The 22490-nt window shown below is 44.2% G+C and overlaps 1 protein-coding gene across 1 annotated transcript; it reads right to left on the reverse strand.

Moving 5' to 3' along the window:
* Positions 1 to 1299: 1299 nt before the first annotated feature.
* Positions 1300 to 20190, reverse strand: SUCLG1 (succinate-CoA ligase GDP/ADP-forming subunit alpha). Its single transcript, XM_083398619.1, has 9 exons — positions 20039 to 20190; positions 15511 to 15614; positions 13490 to 13606; positions 13082 to 13294; positions 11467 to 11524; positions 10009 to 10092; positions 8039 to 8190; positions 5483 to 5671; positions 1300 to 3539 (listed from the first exon to the last, which is right to left on the reverse strand). Exons 1-9 carry the CDS (start codon positions 20097 to 20099, stop codon positions 3513 to 3515), a joined length of 1005 nt encoding a protein of 334 aa, XP_083254745.1. The 5' UTR covers positions 20100 to 20190; the 3' UTR covers positions 1300 to 3512.
* Positions 20191 to 22490: the final 2300 nt, after the last annotated feature.

Raw genomic sequence — 22490 nt, forward strand, 5'->3', positions numbered from 1 at the left:
ACCTTCTCCACATGCAAAAGATGCCAATGTCCATCTCCAGGCATCTCCTGCAAAAGGCTGGGGATGTCTGAAATGGAGAGCTGCTGCCATTCAATGTAGACAAATACAGGCTAGGTGGATCATCAGTCTTGACTCAGTGTATGACAGCTTCCTATGACATCCTTTCTGACAGACAATAGTTCTCTGTAAAGGAGGACACATGGCAACCCTAATCTGCAGCATGGGAAGTGTATACCTGCATACAGCTGCTCCTGGGGGAAGGGGTGTGCTGAATGCAGGGATTGCTCAGTCTGTAGAACATGAGACTATTAATCTCAGGGTCATAGGTTTGAGCCCCACATTGGGCAAAAGATTCCTCTATTGCAGGAGGTTGGACTAGATGATCCTTGTGGTTCCTTCAAACTCTACAATTCTAAGAACTCCAGGTAGAACCAGAGCTGTATCCCATCTGAAACCCTGGAGCACCAATCAGTGCATAAAATATTGCGCTAGATGGGCCACTGGCTCAGATGCAGCTCCTTATGTTGTTTCTAGTTAGTGTCACTAGAGTCAGCAGCTGCTGTTGAACTCAAAAACAGGTGAGCAAACTCCAGTTAGGACCCTACTCCCCCAAAATAATTTTTGCTTTTTTAAAAAAAACAACATACACGATGGGTTGGATTGTTAGAGAGGTGATATCCAACATACATTATACTCAAAAATTTAATGATGCTAAGCTGTTTGTCCATTGATTTCAATGGCTATTCACAAGAGACACCCTCAAGCATTCTAACTTGTTCCAACAGGACATTTAGAGTTGGTTCTCTGTGCTGGATTGCACCCACATATTTCCATCACAGCCTTGACTCCTAGTAGCATTCCCCAACTCCCCCAAAAAACCAGAAATCTTGCAAGCTGTCATTTTCGGTAATACCAAATTCTATGCTTGCATGGTTCGCTCAGGGGGCACACAGTCTCTGAGTCTGCACAGAGTGCAAGTCCCTCAGCATTGAAACATCAGAGCCTGCCACACCTTTTTAATTAGGAATGAACTGGCACTTTGAGATGGGCTCAGAATCTGTCATTTTAGTTTCCCCACAAAAGGCAGGCAGTGTACAAGAGCAAGTTGGGAATCAGTCTCAGTTTGTAGACAGAAAGCACTCTGGGTATGTTTGATAAAAACTAGCAACACCAACATTTTGAAAATCATACCCACAGGTTCTCGCCCCCTCCTCCGGCTTCCCCCTTTCCTGAAGCTCCTCTTTTACAGATCAGCTTTCTTTTTAAAGGTACCCCAATCTACACAAGCAACCAGCTCCGTTTTGCGTTACTTGATTTTATTTCCGTTCATAATGAAAGCAAACCGAAACACCATCAAATTCCGCTATAGCTCGTAAAGCTCATTTACGAGCGTAACATTTTATGTATGCCTGTAAGTAGCAAAACTTGTCAGCAGAGAATCATTGGTAATTATTTGCAGAAAATATATTCCCATAGACTTTTTTTTCTTTCTTTCTCTCTCTCTCTTTGAAAAGCTGCAGTAACTCATTAGCAGTTGCACAGAAAAAGCTAGGGTACAACACAAGTAAGAACAAGAGAAGTATTAGGCCAGCATTGTACAAAGAGGTATAAATATAGCTTCTCTCGGATAACTACGGTTGCGAAGGAAAACAACCACCTTTAGACACGCCCATGGGGGGGGGGTCTCGATACTTCATGCCTTTGATTAGCTGAAACTCCCTCCCATTTCACAGACTGATGGCCAGGAAGGTTAAAAACCTCATGGGCTTCAGAATTTGCTGTGTGGCTCTTTGGAACCATAAAAACTTTCAAGGTGAAAATACTAATAGTAAAAAGCAGAAGAAAATCAGGCTTTTTTATAAATGGGGAAATGTGTTGTTTCGCTCAGACATTTTGCAACTGAAGTCCCTGTTGTTGACAGCCCACACAAAAAATTGCCCAAGCAGTTTGCAATTAAAGAGAAAGCAGCAGAGAGACAAAAGCAAAGGGGGCTGAACCTAAAAAAAGAAAAACACAAGGGCTATGAAAGGACTTTTTCTGAAGCAGGATTTATGTATGAAGTTGGCATGCCTGTTGGAACCAGCTTAGGAGAAAATACATTCTGGAGGATACCAACAGCAGCAGTTGCTTCTGAGTAACTGTACACAGAACTCCTTATTACATGCTTTAGAAATAATATGAGATCCGTTTAGTAAAAATCAAGAACCTGCCATCATCCAATGGACAGTGGCTTGTTTTCAAGAAGCGGACAGGGAAAATATCAGATTTGTCATAGCTGCAGCAAATTCCCTATAGCAAGTAGTGGGGTTCTGTGGCTGAGTCACTGCTGCATACCAGGATGGAGAGGAGGCGGTGGTGGTAGTGAGGTTGGTGCGGTGTAAACATGTTGCCAGGATTGGCTCCGCTGGCATCCTTGCACCACGCCAACCTCATCATCGCCTTGCCGCTCCAAGAATGCAACTCAGATGGCTTAAGGTCACTTGCCATGGGACAGACCCAGTACGCCTTTTGCTAAAGCATTTGCAGATCAATGAAACAATTAAAAACATCCAGGGAGAACACTACTCTTTGCTCTCCCTGCATGCACTTTGGAGTGTGTTTTAAATCATTTCCATCTATGCAAGTTGATCTAAAAGCTACAGCCCCACCTACCTGTACAATATGGGCAGGGCTTGGCATTCAGATAAAACATCTGGACACAGTGTGAGAGAAGACAGAGCTGGCCTCAGGCACCACTTACAGCCTCTGCCAACCTGGCACCCTACAGGTACACTGGACTATAACTCCCACCTGTCCTAGCCAGCATGCCCATGAAGTGCTGGAGTTGATGACAACAAGGCCAATGGAGGCTAGGATTAATAGAAGCTGCAGTCCAAAATATCTGGAGGGCATCAGGTTGGCGAAGACTGCTCTACTACTTCCAACTGAGTCTTCAGACCTCACTGCACTGCTGGTGAATAAATTCGGTGTTTTGTGAAAGCTGCATACATTACAGTTCCCTCCTGAAGATATCTGTGATTGCCACCAGCGCTGGACCTAACTCAGCAAAGCTTAATGATTCGTTTGCATGCCACTAAGCTCTGCCTGATGTACTAGATCAATAGGATTTGGCACCAATTTCTATGTCAAGGACAACTGTCCATCAAAAATAAAGGCTGAAAAGCCCATAGCAGAAACAAAACGCAGTTTTACTTTAAAGTATATCCATTCTCAAAGCTTCCAGATAGTTAAAGAGTTTTAATAAAGTGATTTGAGGAAAGTTGTAAGAAAAAGCTACCAAGCTCCAGGATTTCAAATAATCAAGTTTAGTGGTAGATTTATTCGTTTGCTATGATGTACAATTATGTCTGGACAAAGGAGCCACTGAAATGAAACCTGATGGCTTTAAAGCTGAATTCAGAAGACCGTTGTCAATTATATTCGAGAAAAGAAAAATCAGCAGGTGAGCAGCACAGAGGGAGGTGATATTTCTGCAGTGGCATGTTCGGACGGATCCCCTCCTCCTCCTCCTCTCACAGCATTTTCCTCTTCTCAAACTCCTTGAGGGATAAAGACGGAGACAAGGTTTCATTAGAGTTGGGACAAGCATTTGCCAAACCATCCTTTCTGTCAGAGTTAACCACCTTTAACACCTGCAATCTCTTCCATAACCTGGGCCCTCTCTGGCCGCTCTGCCCTTCTTAATAACATTGGCTGGCCTGTTCTCAAGCTCACAATGGGCTTGCAATGACGTAGCTGGAGAACACTAGGAACATGCTCTGTTGTCAGAGAGGCCAGGTTGCTTCACTGCAGGGAGCTCAACTGACAGCTTTAGACTCTGAGCAGCTTCTGAGGGTCCGTGGCAATTTTTGGCAAACTGACTGCAATCTTCGATGTCCCAACTATGACTTTCGCTATTTTTCCTACTGCAAGGGGGAAAGAGCCGCTGTAAACTCTGCCGGCTCAGCTCTCTCCCACCTCCTGTAGGGCCCAGCGATTAACAAGAGCAGGCGCCGGCAAAAATCATGATGCGGGAAAAGCCATGAAGCCAGCCAATGCCTCTGTGCAGCTCCTTCCTTGTATCAAACACAGTGAGATATCAGTATATGTCAAGTATGAAAGTAAGGCCCAAAAGAAGATGGATAATTCGCAAGGCATGATATGCTGGCAGGCGAAGTGAGAAACTGGTTTTATCTTTTTTTAAAAAAAAAAAAAATATTTATTTGCCAATAAAAACAGCCAATCATCATATCCACATCATAATCCAATCCAATTAAAAACAATAAACTAAAATAAAAAGCGACCAAATTATAGTCCAAATTGTAATTATTAATTTTTCTGGGCTCCCCATAGTCTGGACCACTGATGCCTATCTCCAAATCGTCGTTCCTGTCTGAGAAACTGGTTTTATCAAGGAAAAATGTATAACTGTGTCCAAAAGAACATTGGTTTTGCTTAATGAAAGCAAAAATCCCGATGCAAAAATCCCCTGATAAAAACAGGGTGGAACTGGTGAAGGACAAGAGAAATAAATAAATAAATAGGACACTCTACTTACCCTCAGCGTTGCTGAGACCAGCGCTACAACCCAAAACCCACAGCTCTTACGTGAGGCTTGATCAAGCCACGTGAAGGGCCTTGTGTGAATATTTGTGTGAATGTGTGAGTGTTTGAACCTCTTCGTGCCAATTTATTAATGTATACTTGACTATATGAAATAAATGTTACATGAAAGGTGTGTAAACCGAGATCTGGTCTCCGACCTGTCTTATTGAAAGTCCTATAGCATACGGGATATCACTTGTCTCTCCGGATTTCAAAAGAACCAAGTTACCACGCTGAGGGTAAGCAGAGTGCCCCTTTTATAGTCTTCTTCCCCCTTGACGTCTATGGGCTGGCTTTTAGAACGACTGAGTTTCTGCCACTCTCCTCCTGTTCTCCTTCTGGACCACCACGTCACCTTTGCTGTTGTACCTCAGAAATACATACAACGTGTTTCAGGCCTTTATCATCTGTCCGTGGCCCACCATTAATTCCTCCTTGTCTTTGTTCTTTTCAGAGGATATTTATTACTGTTGTTCATCGCCAGTTCCATCCTGTTTTTATCTGGGGATTTTAGCTTTCATTGAGCAAAAACCTATGTTCTTTTGGACACAGCTATACATTATTCCTTGATAAAACCAGTTTCTCGCTTCGCCTGCCAGCATATCATGCCTTGCGAATTCACCAACTTCTTCTGGGCCTAACATTCATACTTGACATACATGATGATGGTGAGATATCATGACGTTGAAAACCAGATTGCCCAACAACCTAAATCTGCAGACCTCGCCTGTTGCATTGAAAGAAACCCAACCCAACAAAAGCTTTGTTCATAGGAATGAAGAAGAACATCTTTCACACTGCCCAATGTTCCTGGCAACATCCTGGCAAGCTCCATTGCCTTTAAGTTGCAGAGGAGCAGCACTGTGCCCTTGAACGTCTAAATGGCTGCTGAACTAACCTTGTATATAGTAGAGCCCAGCTGAGCAGGAGACATACTGACGACGACGCCAGCATTCTGTAGGGCAGCAATTTTCTCTTTCGCTCCACCTTTCCCACCGGCAATGATAGCCCCCGCGTGGCCCATCCTTCTGCCTGGAGGCGCGGTGACTCCAGCTATAAACGAGACGACTGGCTTGGCGTCTGGACCCTGTGACAAAAGAGGAATCGTTTAATAGAGGGGGTGAGAGAGAGAAAGCAGAGTAGCAACTACCCCAGTGAGCACAGTTATTGGCGTGGTTGGACAAGAAAAAGACATTCAAGCCAAAGCACCAGCCCGAGGATTAGGGGCAGAGATAAGGAAACAACCTGAGAGTTCTGGGCAGAGAAAAGGAGGGAAGTGAGTACAACAAAATTCCAGTAAGGATCAAGCTTGTATAGCTCATGTATAGGCCACCAAGGAAATATTTAAGTAGTTTTGATTTTAGAAGCCAGCTCCTGTGGTAGATATACCAAGAAAAAGTCCACTTTGGGGGAGAGGAGATAATGATTAAAGTTACAATTTCATCTTTGGTGCCGTTTGCTAATTGTTTTGCAAGCCAAAGTGTAAAATTGAAGTACAGTGGTACCTCGGGTTACAGACGCTTCAGGTTACAGACTCCACTAACCGAGAAATAGTACTTCGGGTTAAGTACTTTGCTTCAGAATGAGAACAGAAAGCGCGCAGCAGCGGTGCAGCGGCAGCGGGAGGCTCCATTAGCACTTTACCTCAGGTTAAGAACAGTTTCAGGTTATGAATGGAATTCCAGAATGAATTAAGTTCTTAACCAGAGGTACCACTGCAGATGTGTAGTAGCTGGGCCATAAAAGCTTTTGAGTGAAGAATGATATGCAAAGGCTGACTCAAGAAACCAAAATCCAAATCTAGCCATGTTTTGTGGCCTTGAAGAAGCTCCTGGGACTGGTCCAGTTATTCAAGAAACCTCAACATGATGCGCCCAAGAGTTTCCAGAGAAACAATCATGCAACTCTGGCCACCTATGGACTTGACCACAGCTTCCTGGCAACATATTCCACAAACATGGGAAATCACTTCCAAGTAAAATGTGACTGTGCGCAAAAAAACCATCTGGATCAAGTATTACTTTTTCCTTATGGGACAAACACAGATTCTGAATGCCTTAAACCTGCCCCTAAAACAATTCATGCAACACTGTGGGTGATATTCAACCAAGTCCTGCTCATTTTAGATCCATTGAAATTAAAATACACATATGTTAAAAAAAGGTAAAGGGCCCCTGACAGTTAAGTCCAGTTGCAAACAACTCTGGGCTTGCAGCGCTCATCTTGTTTTACTGCCCGAGGGAGCTGATGTTTGTCCGCAGTTTTTCCAGGTCATGTGGCCAGCATGACTAAGCCACTTCTGGCGAACCAGAGCAGCGCACGGAAACGCCATTTACCTTCCTGCCGGAGTGGTACCTATTTATCCACTTGCACTTTGACGTGCTTTCGAACTGCTAGGTTGGCAGGAGCTGGGACCGAGAAATGGGAGCTCACCCCATCGCGGGGATTCAAACCGCCAACCTTCTGATCGGCAAGCCCTAGGCTCAGTGGTTTAGAGCACAGCGCCACCCGCGTCCCCCCACATATGTTAAATCATGCCAATTAACTTCTGAATACCACCTTGTATGTCACAAATAAGTAATCCACACACATGACTCTCAATCCTGTGAACCATTCCCAAGTTTGTGGGCTCAGTCTGGTTGTACGAGCAAATTTCACTCACTCATTGCCCATTTGCCTGCGTAGGCAATTTGGGAAACTGCAGTATTTGCTGCAAAATGGTACCACCAGAAATGAGCCCACAGGATAAATTTATGGGGTGAATCTTCTTTTCCATTTGGTGAGATAGTCTACAGCATTATTTCCATCATGTTTAATAGGGAACGGTCAGGAGCTAGCAAATATGTAGCCGCATGTAACAACCACTTAATGCTTTTGCCCTAAAAATGCCAGGCTTTCAAAAGGTTATTGATTAATCTCTCTGCTGGGCTTGGTGTACTTAATTGTGCTATAGGCAACTTTCGTTTGAGTGATGAAGAGAGATTTGGGATGCTTCTGGATGGCAGCTATTTTATTGGTGAGATACAACTGCACAGTGGCAAATTCAGGTTGCAGAGTTATAGTTGATTTGGTGCTTGTGTGCAGCAAACCCACTTCGGACTGTGCTTTTGGTGTTTTGGCAGTAAGGAAAGGGACAGGAAAATGCACTGCAAAGTGTGACATCGCATAACCTCTCTGCAAATTTTATGCAAAGGAATCAGGATGAACATTCCAACATACATGCCATCTGGAAGCAACCTCAGTTCACACTAGTACATCTTTGGGATTTAGCTTCATCTTCCTTGTGCAACATTCTAGTGAAGGGTGTAAATTCCTTCCAAGGGGACCCTTTCGACCCAACCCATTGACTTTAAAAGAGTGGAATACAAACAGGATTTTAAAATGGTTATCCCTCCTCCTTCCTCAATAAGCAGAATGTGCACAGGAGACACTCTCTCAAAACATTTAAGCTTACAGAATTGTTTTCCCTAAGGAACTGAGCGGCATCCTCTTCTGCGTTTCCACCAATCTCGCCTATCAGTATAATTCCTTCGGTGTGCGGATCCTTCAGGAAGACATCCAGGCAGTCAATAAAATTTGTTCCATTGAATGGGTCTCCTCCGATGCCTGAAAGGTTTCAAAGAGTCCTATTAAGAGCAGCACATTTCTTCCAGAGACCAATTCTACTAACAGGGGCTGCAGAACTTTCAGGATCACCAACTTGAGTTGCCCACTTTCAGTTAAGGATAACAAACAGTCTTGGAGCGTCATTTCAGCCATTAAATCGGGTCGTTCAGTTCTGCCCCTACCAATATTTCTGGTTTCAGAAAAGGACAACAAAAAGTTGGTATACGGCTAATAAAAAGTGAGTTATAAAATATAAGCAGCTGCCTTGAAACCATCTATGTTGCTAGGTTCTCAAGAGAAGCCATTCTTAACCCTATGACCTGCATACCTTTAAGAAGGGATCTTGCAGGTTGAATTTGGGGCCTTTTTACATGTAAATATCTATGCCTCCAAAGGGCTAAACCACAACCTTTACATGCAGAAATTTTAAGTTGCCTTTTCACAAATCTTTAAGCCAGTTCCCAACTTGTACCTTGTGATACAGAGCATTCTCCAATGAAGTAGTCCTGCCAGAGCAAGGATCTTTGCCTCTGTATAGGAACTTCCCTTCCCACTCTGTTCCCTTCCCCTGTTCCAGGGGCTACCCTTGGAAGTGGATTTGGGGAGGGTGAAGAAGGTGCCCAGGGAGAGGAGAAGGAAAGTTCCATTGTGAAAATGGAAAACCTTGCGCAAGTGCAACTACTTTGATGGATGCTGCCCCACAGGTTGGAAAATATGGCTGCAAGCACCAACCAAAAAAACTGAGGGAAACATTTTGTATGGTAGCCAATGTTACTCATACTCTGAGCAGACCCACTGAAATTAAGGTACATTATTTGCTTTGGTCAATTAATTTTGATGGGTCAACTTTGCATAGAATTTAGCTGGGCATAACCCCTTATGCTCAGTTACAGTAGATGCAGAATTACCAAAATAATGTAAAATCACAATCTGTTTCCAGCAAAAATTGTGAAGAATACAGCCCTCAGATTAAGTTAAAAGAAGATTGAAGCATCATTCCTTTCCTTTTCATTACACATTTAGCACAAATCGTATTTATGAATACCCTCTTTTAGCACAGGAATTGGTACCCAAGGCCTAAGGCTACCATGGCAATCCTTCAGCAGGCTACAACTCTGAAGGAGGAATGCAATATCTAAGACTTGGCTTAAGTCACCACCTTCATTTGTAGCAGTTAAAAAAAACCCGAAAACACCTTTGGGAACTTATGGAATCCTCCTCTTCTGGATTCTCACCCTGGTGTTGAAATTCTCTTGTGCTGGGCACATTTACCAGAGCAGAACTCAAAATGTCAGACTCAGTTAACTGTTCCAGAGGTAAACTGCCAGATTTTTTTAAGTCAAGTGAGAGAGAATTTCTGCTTCCTTTTCTGCCTCTTTCCAATCAACACGCCAAGTGTACATTAGAAAATGAATTTCCGAAGTCAACTCTTTCTTTTTATTTGCGCAGTAACACCAGTTTGGGAGACTTGTGCAAACTGCAGCCTGAACTTCCTAAATCTGAAATTCTGGAATTCAACCAGAGTGGAACCAAAGGGATGCCAAAAGAGATACAGGATAAAAGAGTGAGGATTTACTCATCTCCTTTCACTCTCACTTGCAAAATTGAACTCTCAGCCATATAATCCATCCACTTGTGGCCCCAGTCATCAGACTGAACCTCCCCAGTTGTGTCTCCCCACCCTGGGGGGCAATTTGGTTTAGCACTACTGCAAAACACACATTTAATGCAAAGTGGGATGGGAGTTAGCATTTCTTAAGTGGTTGCTAAGATCATATGTATTTTCTTACACACTGACTGAGCCTCTCTCAAACCCACCAACACAGAAGGATTGTCCCAGTCCAACTTGAGTTGTCTGATGAACAGCTTCGTATGTCAGAGTGCCAGATCTCGAAACAATACCTGAAGGGTTTGGAAAGGAGAAAAGGCAGAAAAAAGATATATAGATAGATATAGCTATACAAATTTACATATAGCAACTTACGTAACAAGCTGACCTTTGAACCTTGTAAGTTCTAATTTCATGATCAGCACATAACATTCAAAAAGTATCCTTGCCATAAGTTGAAGATCATGTAAGTTAAGTTACACTAGATATTCCTGAGCCACATAATGCAATGTAAGAGCTATGTAGGAGCATTATACCAGCAGCCCCTGAAGTATAAGCCCCATTGAAACAAACCCACACCAAGAGCAGCTTCGCAAATATTTCCCGTTGTCTGGAGTTTACTTATTCAAAAGTGTAGTGTGTGCAGGAAGGTGTCCTGATTGTGACATTGAAGAAATCAAACCCCACAAGAACTCAGCAAAGCCCGTTGTGTTACCAACCACTGTTTGAAACTTAAAAGAGGACAGCAGTCGACTTTGAAACTGCCCATTTAAAAGAGCATGGCGTTTGAGTTTCGATATAATGCTCACCCATCCAGCAAATCGTTTTTATATGAAGTGCCTGCCTTTGCTGCATGTGCGAAAATAACAGCGCACCACCACTTGAGGAATCTAAACTCCAGTCTTCAGGTTGGGGAGGGAGCACTCAAGCCAACCTGGGGGTTATCTCTCTTTTGAAGCCTGCATATGTTCGCACTTAACACAGGCTGCAAACTAAGGGCAGACTTGGTTGGATATTTCAAGACTGGACTCAGTTGGGCCTTACTCGGAAGACTGCCATTCTGATTTCCCCCTCTGAAGACTTTGGGTTCTGCATGGGAGCACTTGGCCCTAGCTAATATGATAAGATGGCACACGTGTTTTATTTGAATTTGTCCCTGAAGCAAGCTCTGCTGCTTCTTATAGTTCCTGCACAGGACCTGCCAAATCAAAAGGTGGTGGGTATGTTGACATCTGATTTCTTTCCGCAGGGCCTGTAAGACAGAGTTGTTCCGCCTGGCCTTTGGCTTGGAGTCAATTTGATTCCCTCCCTCCCTCTCTTTCTTTTTTCTTTTCCTTCTCCTCCTGCGATGAGGCTACATTTTAATATTCCATTATTTTAATGTTGTATTTTACTTTTGTTTTTAAGCTGTAATCATTCATCTTGTTTTTATTATTGCTTGTAAGCCGCTCTGAGCCCGGCCTTGGCTGGGGAGGGCGGGGTATAAATAAAATATTATTATTATTATTATTATTATTATTATTATTATTATTATTATATCTTGAAGGCTAGGGTGTTAAGCCAAATGCATACCCTATTGTATTAGAGCGAATACAACTGCAGGTTTTTGTTATTGTTGTTGTTATTATTTTTCAAAAACACACCAGAAAAATCTTTTGAGATCTTACCAATTCTTCCTTTCTTGTGAATGTGGCCAGGCATGATACCAATTTTACATTCTCCAGGCTAAAAACAAAACAAATGTGACTGGCATCATTTCATACACTTATCCGAAGTCACCACCACAACCTTCCTCTATAGGACTCCTTCCCAGTGTGTCAAGCCTGCCCAAAGCGACCTCTGAACTTGCTGCAAGTCCTCTGTACTTTGCACAGTGGGGCATGTTCCAGGGCAGAAGTAGCCACCCTGGTGCTACTGATGCTGATGGAAGGGGGTATGCAGTCAATCCTTATGGAGTGTTAGCTATGCCTTGCATGAACAGAGCACACTGTCCCCGTGGCTCCAGGAAGATCAGCTGCAGCATGCAAAGCACGGTGCAAGAAAGCTGATCTTCTCGCTATTAAGCTCCAGGGGTCCCCAAAACGAAGTTTGGAAAAGGATGGTTTTTCATTATAGTAGTAGTAGTAGTAATTTTATTACTTCTACCCCACCCATCTTTTCTATATAATTTTTTATTAAATTTTTTGTTATACTAAAATGCCCATTTTAACATCCTTAAAATATCAATGACTTCCTTTCTTCTCCTTCCATGGTTCATTTTGCTTATCATAGATAATGAGAACGGAAATTGCGCGGTGGTGGCAGTGGGAGGCTCCATTAGTGAAAGCGCGCCTCAGGTTAAGAACGGTTTCGGGTTAAGAACGGACCTCTGGAACGAATTAAGTTCGTAACCCAAGCTACCACTGTATAGAATTAGAGAACAAGAACATACGTTTAGAGAAGAATGGAAAATGTTTATTGAATATATTGGGGGGGGGGGGATTGTGCACACCTGAAAATGTTGGCAGCGTTAAGATAAATTCAACAGTGTAAATAAGGTTTGATGGCTGTATTAATGGAATACTGAATTCTTTAGTTTTTGTAAAATATGCAGGGATTTATGATATGCAAAATGAACCATGGAAAGAGAAGGGAAGTCATTGATATCTTAAGGATGCATAAATGATTATTGTAAATTGTAAAACAGAAAATGTAATAAAAATTATATACATATATATATATTTATAAAAATGGTCAGGGAAGCTGGGAAGTGGAGTCAAGCAACACTGGGAGAACACTACAGCTCACGAGGATGGTGCCTACAGAACAGGCAAGAATGTTAATCGGGCAGCACGCTTGCCTTTAGCCAAAATATACAGTGGTGCCCCGCAAGACGAATGCCTCGCAAGACGGAAAACCCGCTAGACGAAAGGGTTTTCCGTTTTGGAGGTGCTTCGCAGGACGAATTTCTCTATGGGCTTGCTTCGCAAGACGAAAATGTCTTGCGATTCCTGGGGGGTTTTTTCGCTCCCCAACGCTCCCCACCCCCTTTTTCTAAGGCACTAAGCTGCTAATAGCCTTTTAGTAGCTAATCCGCTAATCCCTTAAGCCTTTAATAGCCGCTAATAGCCGCTAAACCGCTAATAGCGCTAATCCGCTAATGGGCTTGCTTCGCAAGACGAAAAAACCGCTAGACGAAGAGACTCACGGAACGGATTCTTTTCGTCTTGCGAGGCACCACTGTATAGGCTTCTACTCTCTTAAGAAGATCTCCGCTAGTTTTAACTTTGCTTGAGCCCTTACGTTGATCACTCCTGGGCAATTTGGGCCAACGAGCCGAGTCTTGTCCTGGCGAAGCAATCTGTGCTTGACACGCACCATGTCCTGCTGGGGAATACCTTCTGTAATGCACACAACGAGGGGGATTTCTGCGTCAATGGCTTCATTGATGGCGGCGGCGGCAAATGGTGGCGGCACATATATTGCAGAGGCAGAAGCACCCGTTTTCTCTTTAGCCTAAGATACAATTATATTTTAAAAAAAGAAGAAGAAATCATTGATCTTTCAAATTGTTTGGCATGCCAAAAGAATATTCTCATCATCAGAAGCGGAAATTTGCTTTCTACTGCACGGATATTTGGTGAAACGTTTGGATGATCTAGTCTGGATAGATAATGTGGGATCAGTTCTCATATAGCAATATATTATTACCTCCCTCACGGAGTTAAAGACCGGAAGCCCCAAGTGAGTTTTGCCCCCTTTGCCAGGAGAAATCCCTCCTACTAGATTGGTGCCATATTCCAACGCCTGTTGACTGTGAAAGGTACCCTGCAAGAGAAATACAAACATAACAAAAACTAGGTTAAGATAGGGGGACAAAAGTGATCCAAAGCTAGACTTCTCCTGCACAAGGCCAGTGAAAGAAATGGGAGCTGCATGAGAGCCAGTAACCATGATCCATTTTTTAAAAAAAAAATCAAGCATACTCTGCTAGCATGGGGTGCCAGATTTCTAAGTGCAGAGGAATAAATGCTTGGCTGGTTTTATCAAGCCTGGGAAGCATGTAAATGTGCCATCTCAAACCTGCAATATTAAGTGGTACAGTCCACACAGAGATATAGCATTCAATTGTTCTAAACAGTAAATTCTGTATAGTCAGTCTGGGCCTTGGACTAAACTAGGGGTAAGGAACCTGTGTCCCTCCAGATGTTTTTGGACTACAATTCCATGACTTCTGACCATTATGCTGGCTGGGACTAATGGAAGTCCAATGGTAACTGCAGAACCACAAGCTCTTCACTCCTGGACTAAACCAAATACTCCCAAGGTCAATTCTGCTGCTTTCCTTAAAAACCGAAAAGTCGGAAGTAGAAAAATCCACAAGTTAACAGACAAGGAATATGCCCTACTGCTTTCTAGAACTAAGGCACAGCTTCATTTCTGTGACCCACGATGGATCAGCATTCCAAACATTAAGTGTGGCATGAGATGCTATAAATAGAAGACACCATTTGCAGTATAGGCAGATACAAACTGTATGCAGGAGAACAAAAAGCGTGTTTCTTCTAGCTCATACTGACGTTTACAACTTGAACGATGGTTTCAGAACTAGATCTGTCAACCAGTTCTAATTACAACACATATACAACATAAAACTAACCTTCCATGACCTTGGGCTCTACTATTAGTTGGACTAAGTCTTCTCCCAATCCACTAGCTCAGTCAGTAAAGCAGGAAACTCTTCGTATTAGGGCCGTGGGTTTGAGCAAAAAGGGAGCGATGTTGCCTTCACACTCGGAAGATCTCAGGAGCATCTAGTTAGCTACTGCGGTCCTTCACTGTAACCCAGCAGGCTTCTTATGATGCTCATGCTATTCTAACTCCAGGGATCCCCACAAACATCAGCATTCCTAACAACAAATCCATGTGTGTATCAGAAGACCTGGTGCCCCCAAACGTCTTACTGAGTGCCCAGTTCTTACCGAGTGCAGGTAAGTGGTTAGGCCTATGGGGCAGCACTGGTATGGTTCATACGTCACATGGCTCAATGTGACTGCACAACTACGTTGGCTCCTAGAGAAGAGCTTGCAGCCTTTTTGCTCCTCCACAGACTCTGCCGAATGCCTCTCCTTCTTCTGAGTAGGTGAGAGGGGGTGCTGCACCACCCAATTTTGACGCCAGGCTGGGAGGGTGGTGTATGGGTCAGTGTGGGACATCAAGGAATGACTTAGCACGTCTTCTGAACCTAGGATCGTGGTTAAGGTGTCTCCTCCTTAAACAAGACCTGAACCCATCGAACAAACATTGGCTACCAACTGTGATTCAGGAGAGACCTTAACCACAATCCTGGATTCAGAGAACTCATGACGTCAAACCTTGGCTTCACTGCCAAGGAGACCTAAAAAGTCTGGGGACGGGCAAAGTGACTGAGATCTCCTCTTTAACTGCCAGCACAACTGCACATTCACAATAAGCTACAATATGCCATTTGCAGCCAGTGCTCTGTACAAGCTGGGAACATGTCCTAGACTACACCAGAAATTTCATCCCAGCTGTGCATTGCAGGGGAAGACGAACAGCAGCAGCAAGCTATCTTTCAAGGAAGCTGGTCTGCCATCCCAAATCTTGCTAATGGACCATTGCAAAGTTCACCGAAGGAACCCCAGGGCTCCTCAAACCCAGTTTGAAAACCCCTCTTCAACAATATGAGAAAGGTACAGCCAAACACGTACCTGTTTGCCGGTAAAACCCTGACAAACGACCTTTGTGTCTTTAGTGATGTAGAGATTCTTTCGTGTGGCCAAATAGGAACAATGCCGTACCCCATTTTTCTGCACTAGGGGAAAAAATGCAGAAAAAGCTTGATCACCTTATTTTGTGAATGCAGGATAAATGCAGAACTCAGAAAATTAAAATTTATCATACTTTTTTTGACAAATTACAGGGCAGCCATGTTAGTCTGCTTTTTAAAAAGAAAAAAGAAAGAAAGAAGATCATTGCACTTTTAATATTAACTCAAACAATTTTATTGAAAGAATAGGAGATTTCAAAGGCAATTACCTAAGTAACTTCCAGAGCACGATGCTATTTTTTCCAAAACCATGCCCATCTGCCAATTAGCTGACATCACTCTGAATGATGGGTGATATCAGCTGATGGTTGGGGTTCAATTCTGCACTGGCTGATTGTGTCAGTTCCCCACATGGAACTGACATGTGCAGCAAAAGCAGCAGTATTTGACCCATTCTCATCAGTGTGGGATTGAATCCTGCTGAGATCATGGCAGGGAGCAGGACTGAAGTCTTCGCTTATCAGCTGATGAGTGGAGACTTTCAATCCTGCTGGGTGCTGCTTCAAAACCCTTTTGCAAATAGTTCTGCCTTGTTCTTTAAACCTTAGAGGATAGGTTCTAGCAATCACATTTTAACTGGTCCCTAACATTTGCAGTATAAGGAAGAAATCATAAACTTCATTTAGGCCCCAATAATAATTTATAATTTGTGTTCTAACACATCAAGTCATATGTTGTTTCCTCCCCCCCCCCATCAAATTTGGATTTTCAACAGCAAGAGAATGAAATCTAAAATTGTGTAAGGGCCAGTATTCGAAACAATGTGCTTCCTTTTGCACAAGTGAGAGTACCTGTCATTCAAAAAGCAGTTAGGGGTGGCTCAGAGCCCTTGAAGCTCCAATTAGCTCTAATTAGGCTGATCAACAATCTAATAAAGCTGAAATGCTTTAGTTTTAAGATGGCACAATTTAATCAATGGGCTTAAATCCAAGTATTCTAGTCCCAATGAACTCCAGAATGGGTGGGCGCTATACACTCATCATCCTGAAATATTAACTTCACCAAACAAGTTCTGAGACTCACAAAACTAATTACTATAGCAATTGTTATAAACCAGCATTGTTCATTGTGCTCTAATTTAAGCAGATACGTGTCTGCAGTGTCCAACCCCTGCACATGCCAGGAGACTGGAGACGGGGAGGGGTTTTTTTGGCTGCAACCACAAGTCACAGCTGTTTACTAAGAACTCAGTAAAAACTCATGTCGGTCAAACTAGATAGATGCATATAAACTGGGTGGAATCCAATGCTGATTGAGTGAATGTTCCCTTGGCCAATGGGATTTTATCATCCTCCTTTCTGCATCCCCCTCAACCCCGTGCACCCCTCAAATCTGCTCCAGAGGGTCCCCAAATCCCCCCCCCCAGCAGATTCCATGTACATGCAAGAAGAGAAAAGGGAGGTGAGGTCCCGTTTCACAAGCAAAAGTCCATTCTGCTTATGCAGGGACAGCAAAGGATGAAATCAAAAGAGAAAAACTGATGGTGTCTCACGAAACTCCAAAAAGAGGGAGGGGGGAGGAGAGAGAGAGAGAGAGAGAACAAGGAAACGTGCAAAACACAGACACCTTTTTAAAAATTCTACACTCTTCATCCAGGCAAACGTGAACAGCACCCAGGAATACATCCAGGAACAAAAGAAAGTATGAGACCATGCAGAAAGGCGCCACTCAACTTTCATTATATTGCTCCACTGCAAATGTGTACTCTTGGTTTTCTCATTGTTAAGCTATAGCTATAAAGCCATAAAAAGCAATTATGGTTGAGATGAGGTGCCTTTCCTCCAGTAAGTATTCAACTATGCACCAAACCTCACATGGACTGTGGTTTTTATTTTACCTGGTTTGTTTGTTTGTTTGTTTGTTTAGTTTAGTTTAGTTTAATGGAAGAGGGGGAATACATCTCAAGGAGCAGCAAAGTGTTTAACTACTGTATTTTTAATTCCGAGGTAGCACTGAGTGTTTTGGTCTGGGGAATTAAGATCTGGACCAATGAGTACCCAGGCAACCAACAAAGCAACCCAACGGGAGTGGAAGATTTTGCGGTACAAGCATGCCACAAACACGTGCTTGCATACATTTGAAGTTAACCAGCTGTGTTACAGCGAAGGGCTGCAACTCATAGGCAGAGCACATTTTTGCACGGCAAAGGTTGCAGGTTCAAGCCCCTCCCCCTCCTCTGAAGCATCTTTGGACTTGGAAAGCCCCTTCTGAAACCCCAGAGAGCCTTAGTGTAGACAACACTAAGGTAGATGGATCAAGGGTATGACTCGATATAAGGCAGCTTCCTAGTTTCCTACGTAAGGTAAAGGGACCCCTGACCATTAGGTCCAGTCGCGGACGACTCTGGGGTTGCGGCACTCATCTCGCTTTACTGGCCGAGGGAGTCAGCGTACAGCTTCCGGGTCATGTGGCCAGCATGACTAAGCCGCTTCTGGCGAACCAGAGCAGCGCACGGAAATGCCGTTTACCTTCCCGCCAGAGTGGTACCTATTTATCTACTTGTACTTTGACGTGCTTTCAAACTGCTAGGTTGGCAGGAGCAGGGACAGAGCAACAGGAGCTCACCCCGTTGCAAGGATTCGAATAGCCGACCTTCCGATCGGCAAGCCCTAGGCTTTGTGGTTTAACCCACAGTGCCACCCGTGTCCCATCTTCCTAAGTACTTATTTTAAATCTACAGATAAAAATTTAGCGCTCAGATCAACTTAAGATGGCAGGTGCCACTATGCTTTGTAGCATACCCAGTGACTATGGAAGCAAAAAGGTTTAATAACAGTAATTCTTACAAGGTGGGAAGAAGGCGGAGATCTGGGGTGAAGCAAAAAAAGATCAGGGGCTCACATCTAGCTACGCCACTGGAACTAAAATTCCCAGGCAAAATTAGCCTAGTGCAAGCCAGGAACTAGTGTTTTCTTGAGATTGATAGCACCTAAATGTCATGACTGCACCAGGCGAGCCTCCCTGGGGAGAGCCTTCCACAAACGGGGAGTGACCACAGAAAAGGTCGCCTTCTCATGTTGCCGCCCTCCAGACCTCCTGCAGAAGAGACAAACGAAGAAAGACCTCTGAGGATGATCACAGGGTCCAGGCCAGTTCATATAGGGCCTTGAGGTACTGTGGTCCTGATCCATTTAAGGCTTTCTAGGTCTAAACCAGCACTTTGAATTGGGCCCAGAAGCTGAGTGGAAGCCAGCGCAGTCGGACCAGGATGGGTGCAAGATGCTCAAACCATCTTTCCCCAGTGAGCGACCAAATGGCTGAACTTCTGCACCAATGGAAGTATAAATTCACATAACTAGGCTTTAATCCACCCAGGTCAAAGACTCAGTTTGGCACAAATACCCATGTGTATTTGCATACACACAGAGGCTGGGAGCCTTAAGGATGCCCCTCTGGGGTAAAATACCCTGGCTACCACACACACCATAGCTTGCTTATTGATTTGATTGATTGATTGATTGATTATTGAATTTATATACCGCCCTATACCCGGAGGTCTCAGGGCGGTTCACAGAAATGATCACTACATATATATATATATATACACACACACACACACACCAATAACACACATCAAAAAGAGCCATGCTTTACAAAGGGCATAGGATGTCAATCGTATCACCCAAGACCTGGTTAAAAAGGTGTACAATGAAGGTGCCAGGTGAACTTCCCTGGGGAGAGATGGGGAGCCACTGCAGAAAAGGCCCTGTTCTCGTGTTGCCACCCTCCGGACCTCTCGAGGAGGCACACGAAGGAGGGCCTCAGAAGATGATCTCAGGGTCCAGGTAGGTTCATATGGAAAGAGGTGGTCCTTGAGGTATTGCTGAGCTGTGGCTCTGATATGCAGACATGGGTGTAGCCAAGAGGGGAGGCAGCTGCCACCCACTAAATCAAGTAAATCCATAAAAAATACTTAACTGAGGTTCTTGCCCACCCCCAACCCCCCCCCCCATTAACATTATTAGCATTTATTGAATTCATATGCAGCCCTACATGTCTTATTTGTGGCCAAGGACAGCTCTTAACTCATCTGAAGGCAGCCCTGTTTAGGGAAGTTTTTAATGACTGATGTTTTAATGTATTTTTAATCTTTTGTTGGAAGCCGCCCAGAGTGGCTGGGGAAATTCAGCCAGCTAGGCGGGGTATAAATTATTATTATTATTATTATTATTATTATTTGTATGGTTGCAAATTCCCCGAACGTGCAATATCTATACCTGCTTCCCTTACCTTTAATTCTATTTCAGAACAGAAAGGGGTGATTGAGAGGACCCCCCACCCCGAAAAGGGTTAAATTTGGGGGGGGGGGAGAGGAAAAGTAGTTCAGCGTCACGTGACGAGACCCCCCCTCCCGTTGGCCCCGCCTCCACCGGCTTCGCCCCGCCCCCCGCCGGCAGCCCCTCACTCACGGAGCAGAAGGAGGCGGCCGAGGCCTCGCGCGCCCACGGCGCCGCTCCCGCAGCAAGACATCGCCCCGGCGCCTTCGCCCTGGCTGCCAATGACAAGGGGGGGCCTTGCGAGGCCGGCCCCTTCCTGTCACGACATCGCTACCCGGTGCGCATGCGCCAGTGGGGCTTCTGCAGGCACTTTACGAAAGTGCCTGACAAGGGAAGTTTGTGTATATACATATATGGAAGAGCAGAGGTGGGTAAGCGGCCTGTCACGGTACGGGTGTGATTTGCTTATTTCGGGACAAGGTTTCCCGGGCTAGAAGCTGTATCGGAGAGGACGCGAAGGGCAAGAGAAGCAGGCGGGACCACGGGCAGCCGCGGTGGGAAAGCCAATGGGAGCGGAGGACCCCGGCCTCCCAAAGCGTTCCACGCTGGCGCAAGGGGTTGTGGGGGCTGTAGTTATCGCGTTGAAAGGCATATGGTTGCGCTCAATGGTAGTTGGGTGGTTCGCTGCGCCCTTAAGGGAGGCATATTGCTCAGCTGGGAATTAAATACAAAATTCCATAGCGCTGCAGTCTGCTCATATGCAGGCTTCCTCGGGAATCCCAGTGAGGTTTACTCCTAAATAAGTGTGCATAGGTTTGCAGGCATTGCTTGCTGCCAGAAAACGCCATGCACTCTTACCTGAAGTTAAGCCCCATTGTATCCGGCTAGGTTTACTCCTGAGTAAGCGTGCATGTGTGTGTGGTGCATGGCTGTAAGTCCCAGACCCAGTGATCAAAGTCCAATGAAGCCTAATAAAATTTACCTCTGAGCAGGATTTTTTTTTATTGCATTTGTTAGGGATTTCCTTATTATGCAATACAGTAATAATAATTATCTTCTTATTGGCGGTAGAGTCAGGACAGGGACAAAACATCTGCACCGCATCTGTAAGAACTCGGTCACTTAATATGGCAGCATCAACACTTTCGAACTCCCTGCCTATTGATCTTAGGCAGGTGCCTTCCCTTTATTCTTTCCGGCATCCGCTGCAGATGATCTTATTTAGACAAGCCTAGCCATATGTTTAGAAAGTTTATATGAGTATCAATTTGTTTTAGTCTATTTTATTGTGGTTTTAAATTTCTTTGTTTTTAAAAAAATTATGGTTGTAATTTTTTAGTGATAATTCTGTTTTATATTATTTGTAAACCACTTTGAAGTCCGTCCCCCCACAAACAAGCGGCATATAATTTTTACGAAATAAAAACAAGTTAATAAAGCAAAGGACTTCAAAAGGGGTAATTTAGAGCTGGAATTTTTTTTGGAAAAGGACAGCGTTTGGGTCTTTTTAGAGTGCAGAAAATGAGAATAAAGTGGGGCACAGCAGACAGGTATAAAATTAAGCATGGTAAGTGAGAGAGACATTTTTCTCCCTCTCTTCTAGTAAAAATAATTTATAATAATAATTTATTATTTATACCCCGCCCATTTGGCTGGGTTTCCACAGCCACTCTAGGTAGCTCCCAACAGAATATTAAAAGCACAATAAAACATCAAACATTAAAAACTTGCTTAAACAGGGTTGCCTTCAGAGGTCTTCTGAAAGTCAGATACAGTGGTACCTTGGGTTACAGATGCTTCAGGTTACAGACACTTCAGGTTACAGACTCCGCTAACCCAGAAATAATACCTCGGGTTAAGAACTTTGCTTCAGGATGAGAACAGAAATTGTGCTCTGGCGGCACAGTGGCAGCAGGAGGCCCCATTAGCTAAAGTGGTGCTTTAGGTTAAGAACAGTTTCAGGCTAAGAACGGACCTCCGGAACGAATTAAGTACATAACCAGAGGTACCACTGTAGTTGTTTATCTCCTTGACATCTGATGGGAGGGTGTTCCACAGCGTGGGCGCCACTACCGAGAAGGCCCTCTGTCTGGTTCTCACAATGAGGGAACCGCCAGAAGCTGCTCGGCGCTGGACCTCAGTGTCCGGGCTGAACGATGGGGGTGGAGACGCTCCTTCAGGTATACTGGGCCGAGGCCGTTTAGGGCTTTAAAGGTCAGCACCAACACTTTGAATTGTGGTCAGAAACGCACTGGGAGTCTCGTGGACATCAAATAAAGCTGATGTTGGAAAATTCAGAACAGATAAAGGAATGTACAGTGGTACCTCGGGTTAAGAACTTAATTCGTTCTGGAGGTCTGTTCTTAACCTGAAACTGTTCTTAACCTGAGGTACCATTTTAGCTAATGGGGCCTCCCGCTGCTGTGCGATTTCTGTTCTCATCCTGAAGCAAAGTTCTTAACCTGAGATACTATTTCTGGGTTAGTGGAGTCTGTAACCTGAAGCGTCCGTCTGTAACCCGAGGTACCACTGTACTTCTTCACACAGCACATATTCAAACTTTTGAACTCGTTCCCCCAAGAGACAGTGATGGCCACCAAGTTGGATGGCTTTAAAAGAGGATTGGGTAAATTCATGGAGGGCA

This window comes from Podarcis tiliguerta, assembly GCF_965153285.1.
Source record: "Podarcis tiliguerta genome assembly, chromosome: 9".
NCBI classification, from domain to species: Eukaryota; Metazoa; Chordata; class Lepidosauria; order Squamata; family Lacertidae; genus Podarcis; species Podarcis tiliguerta.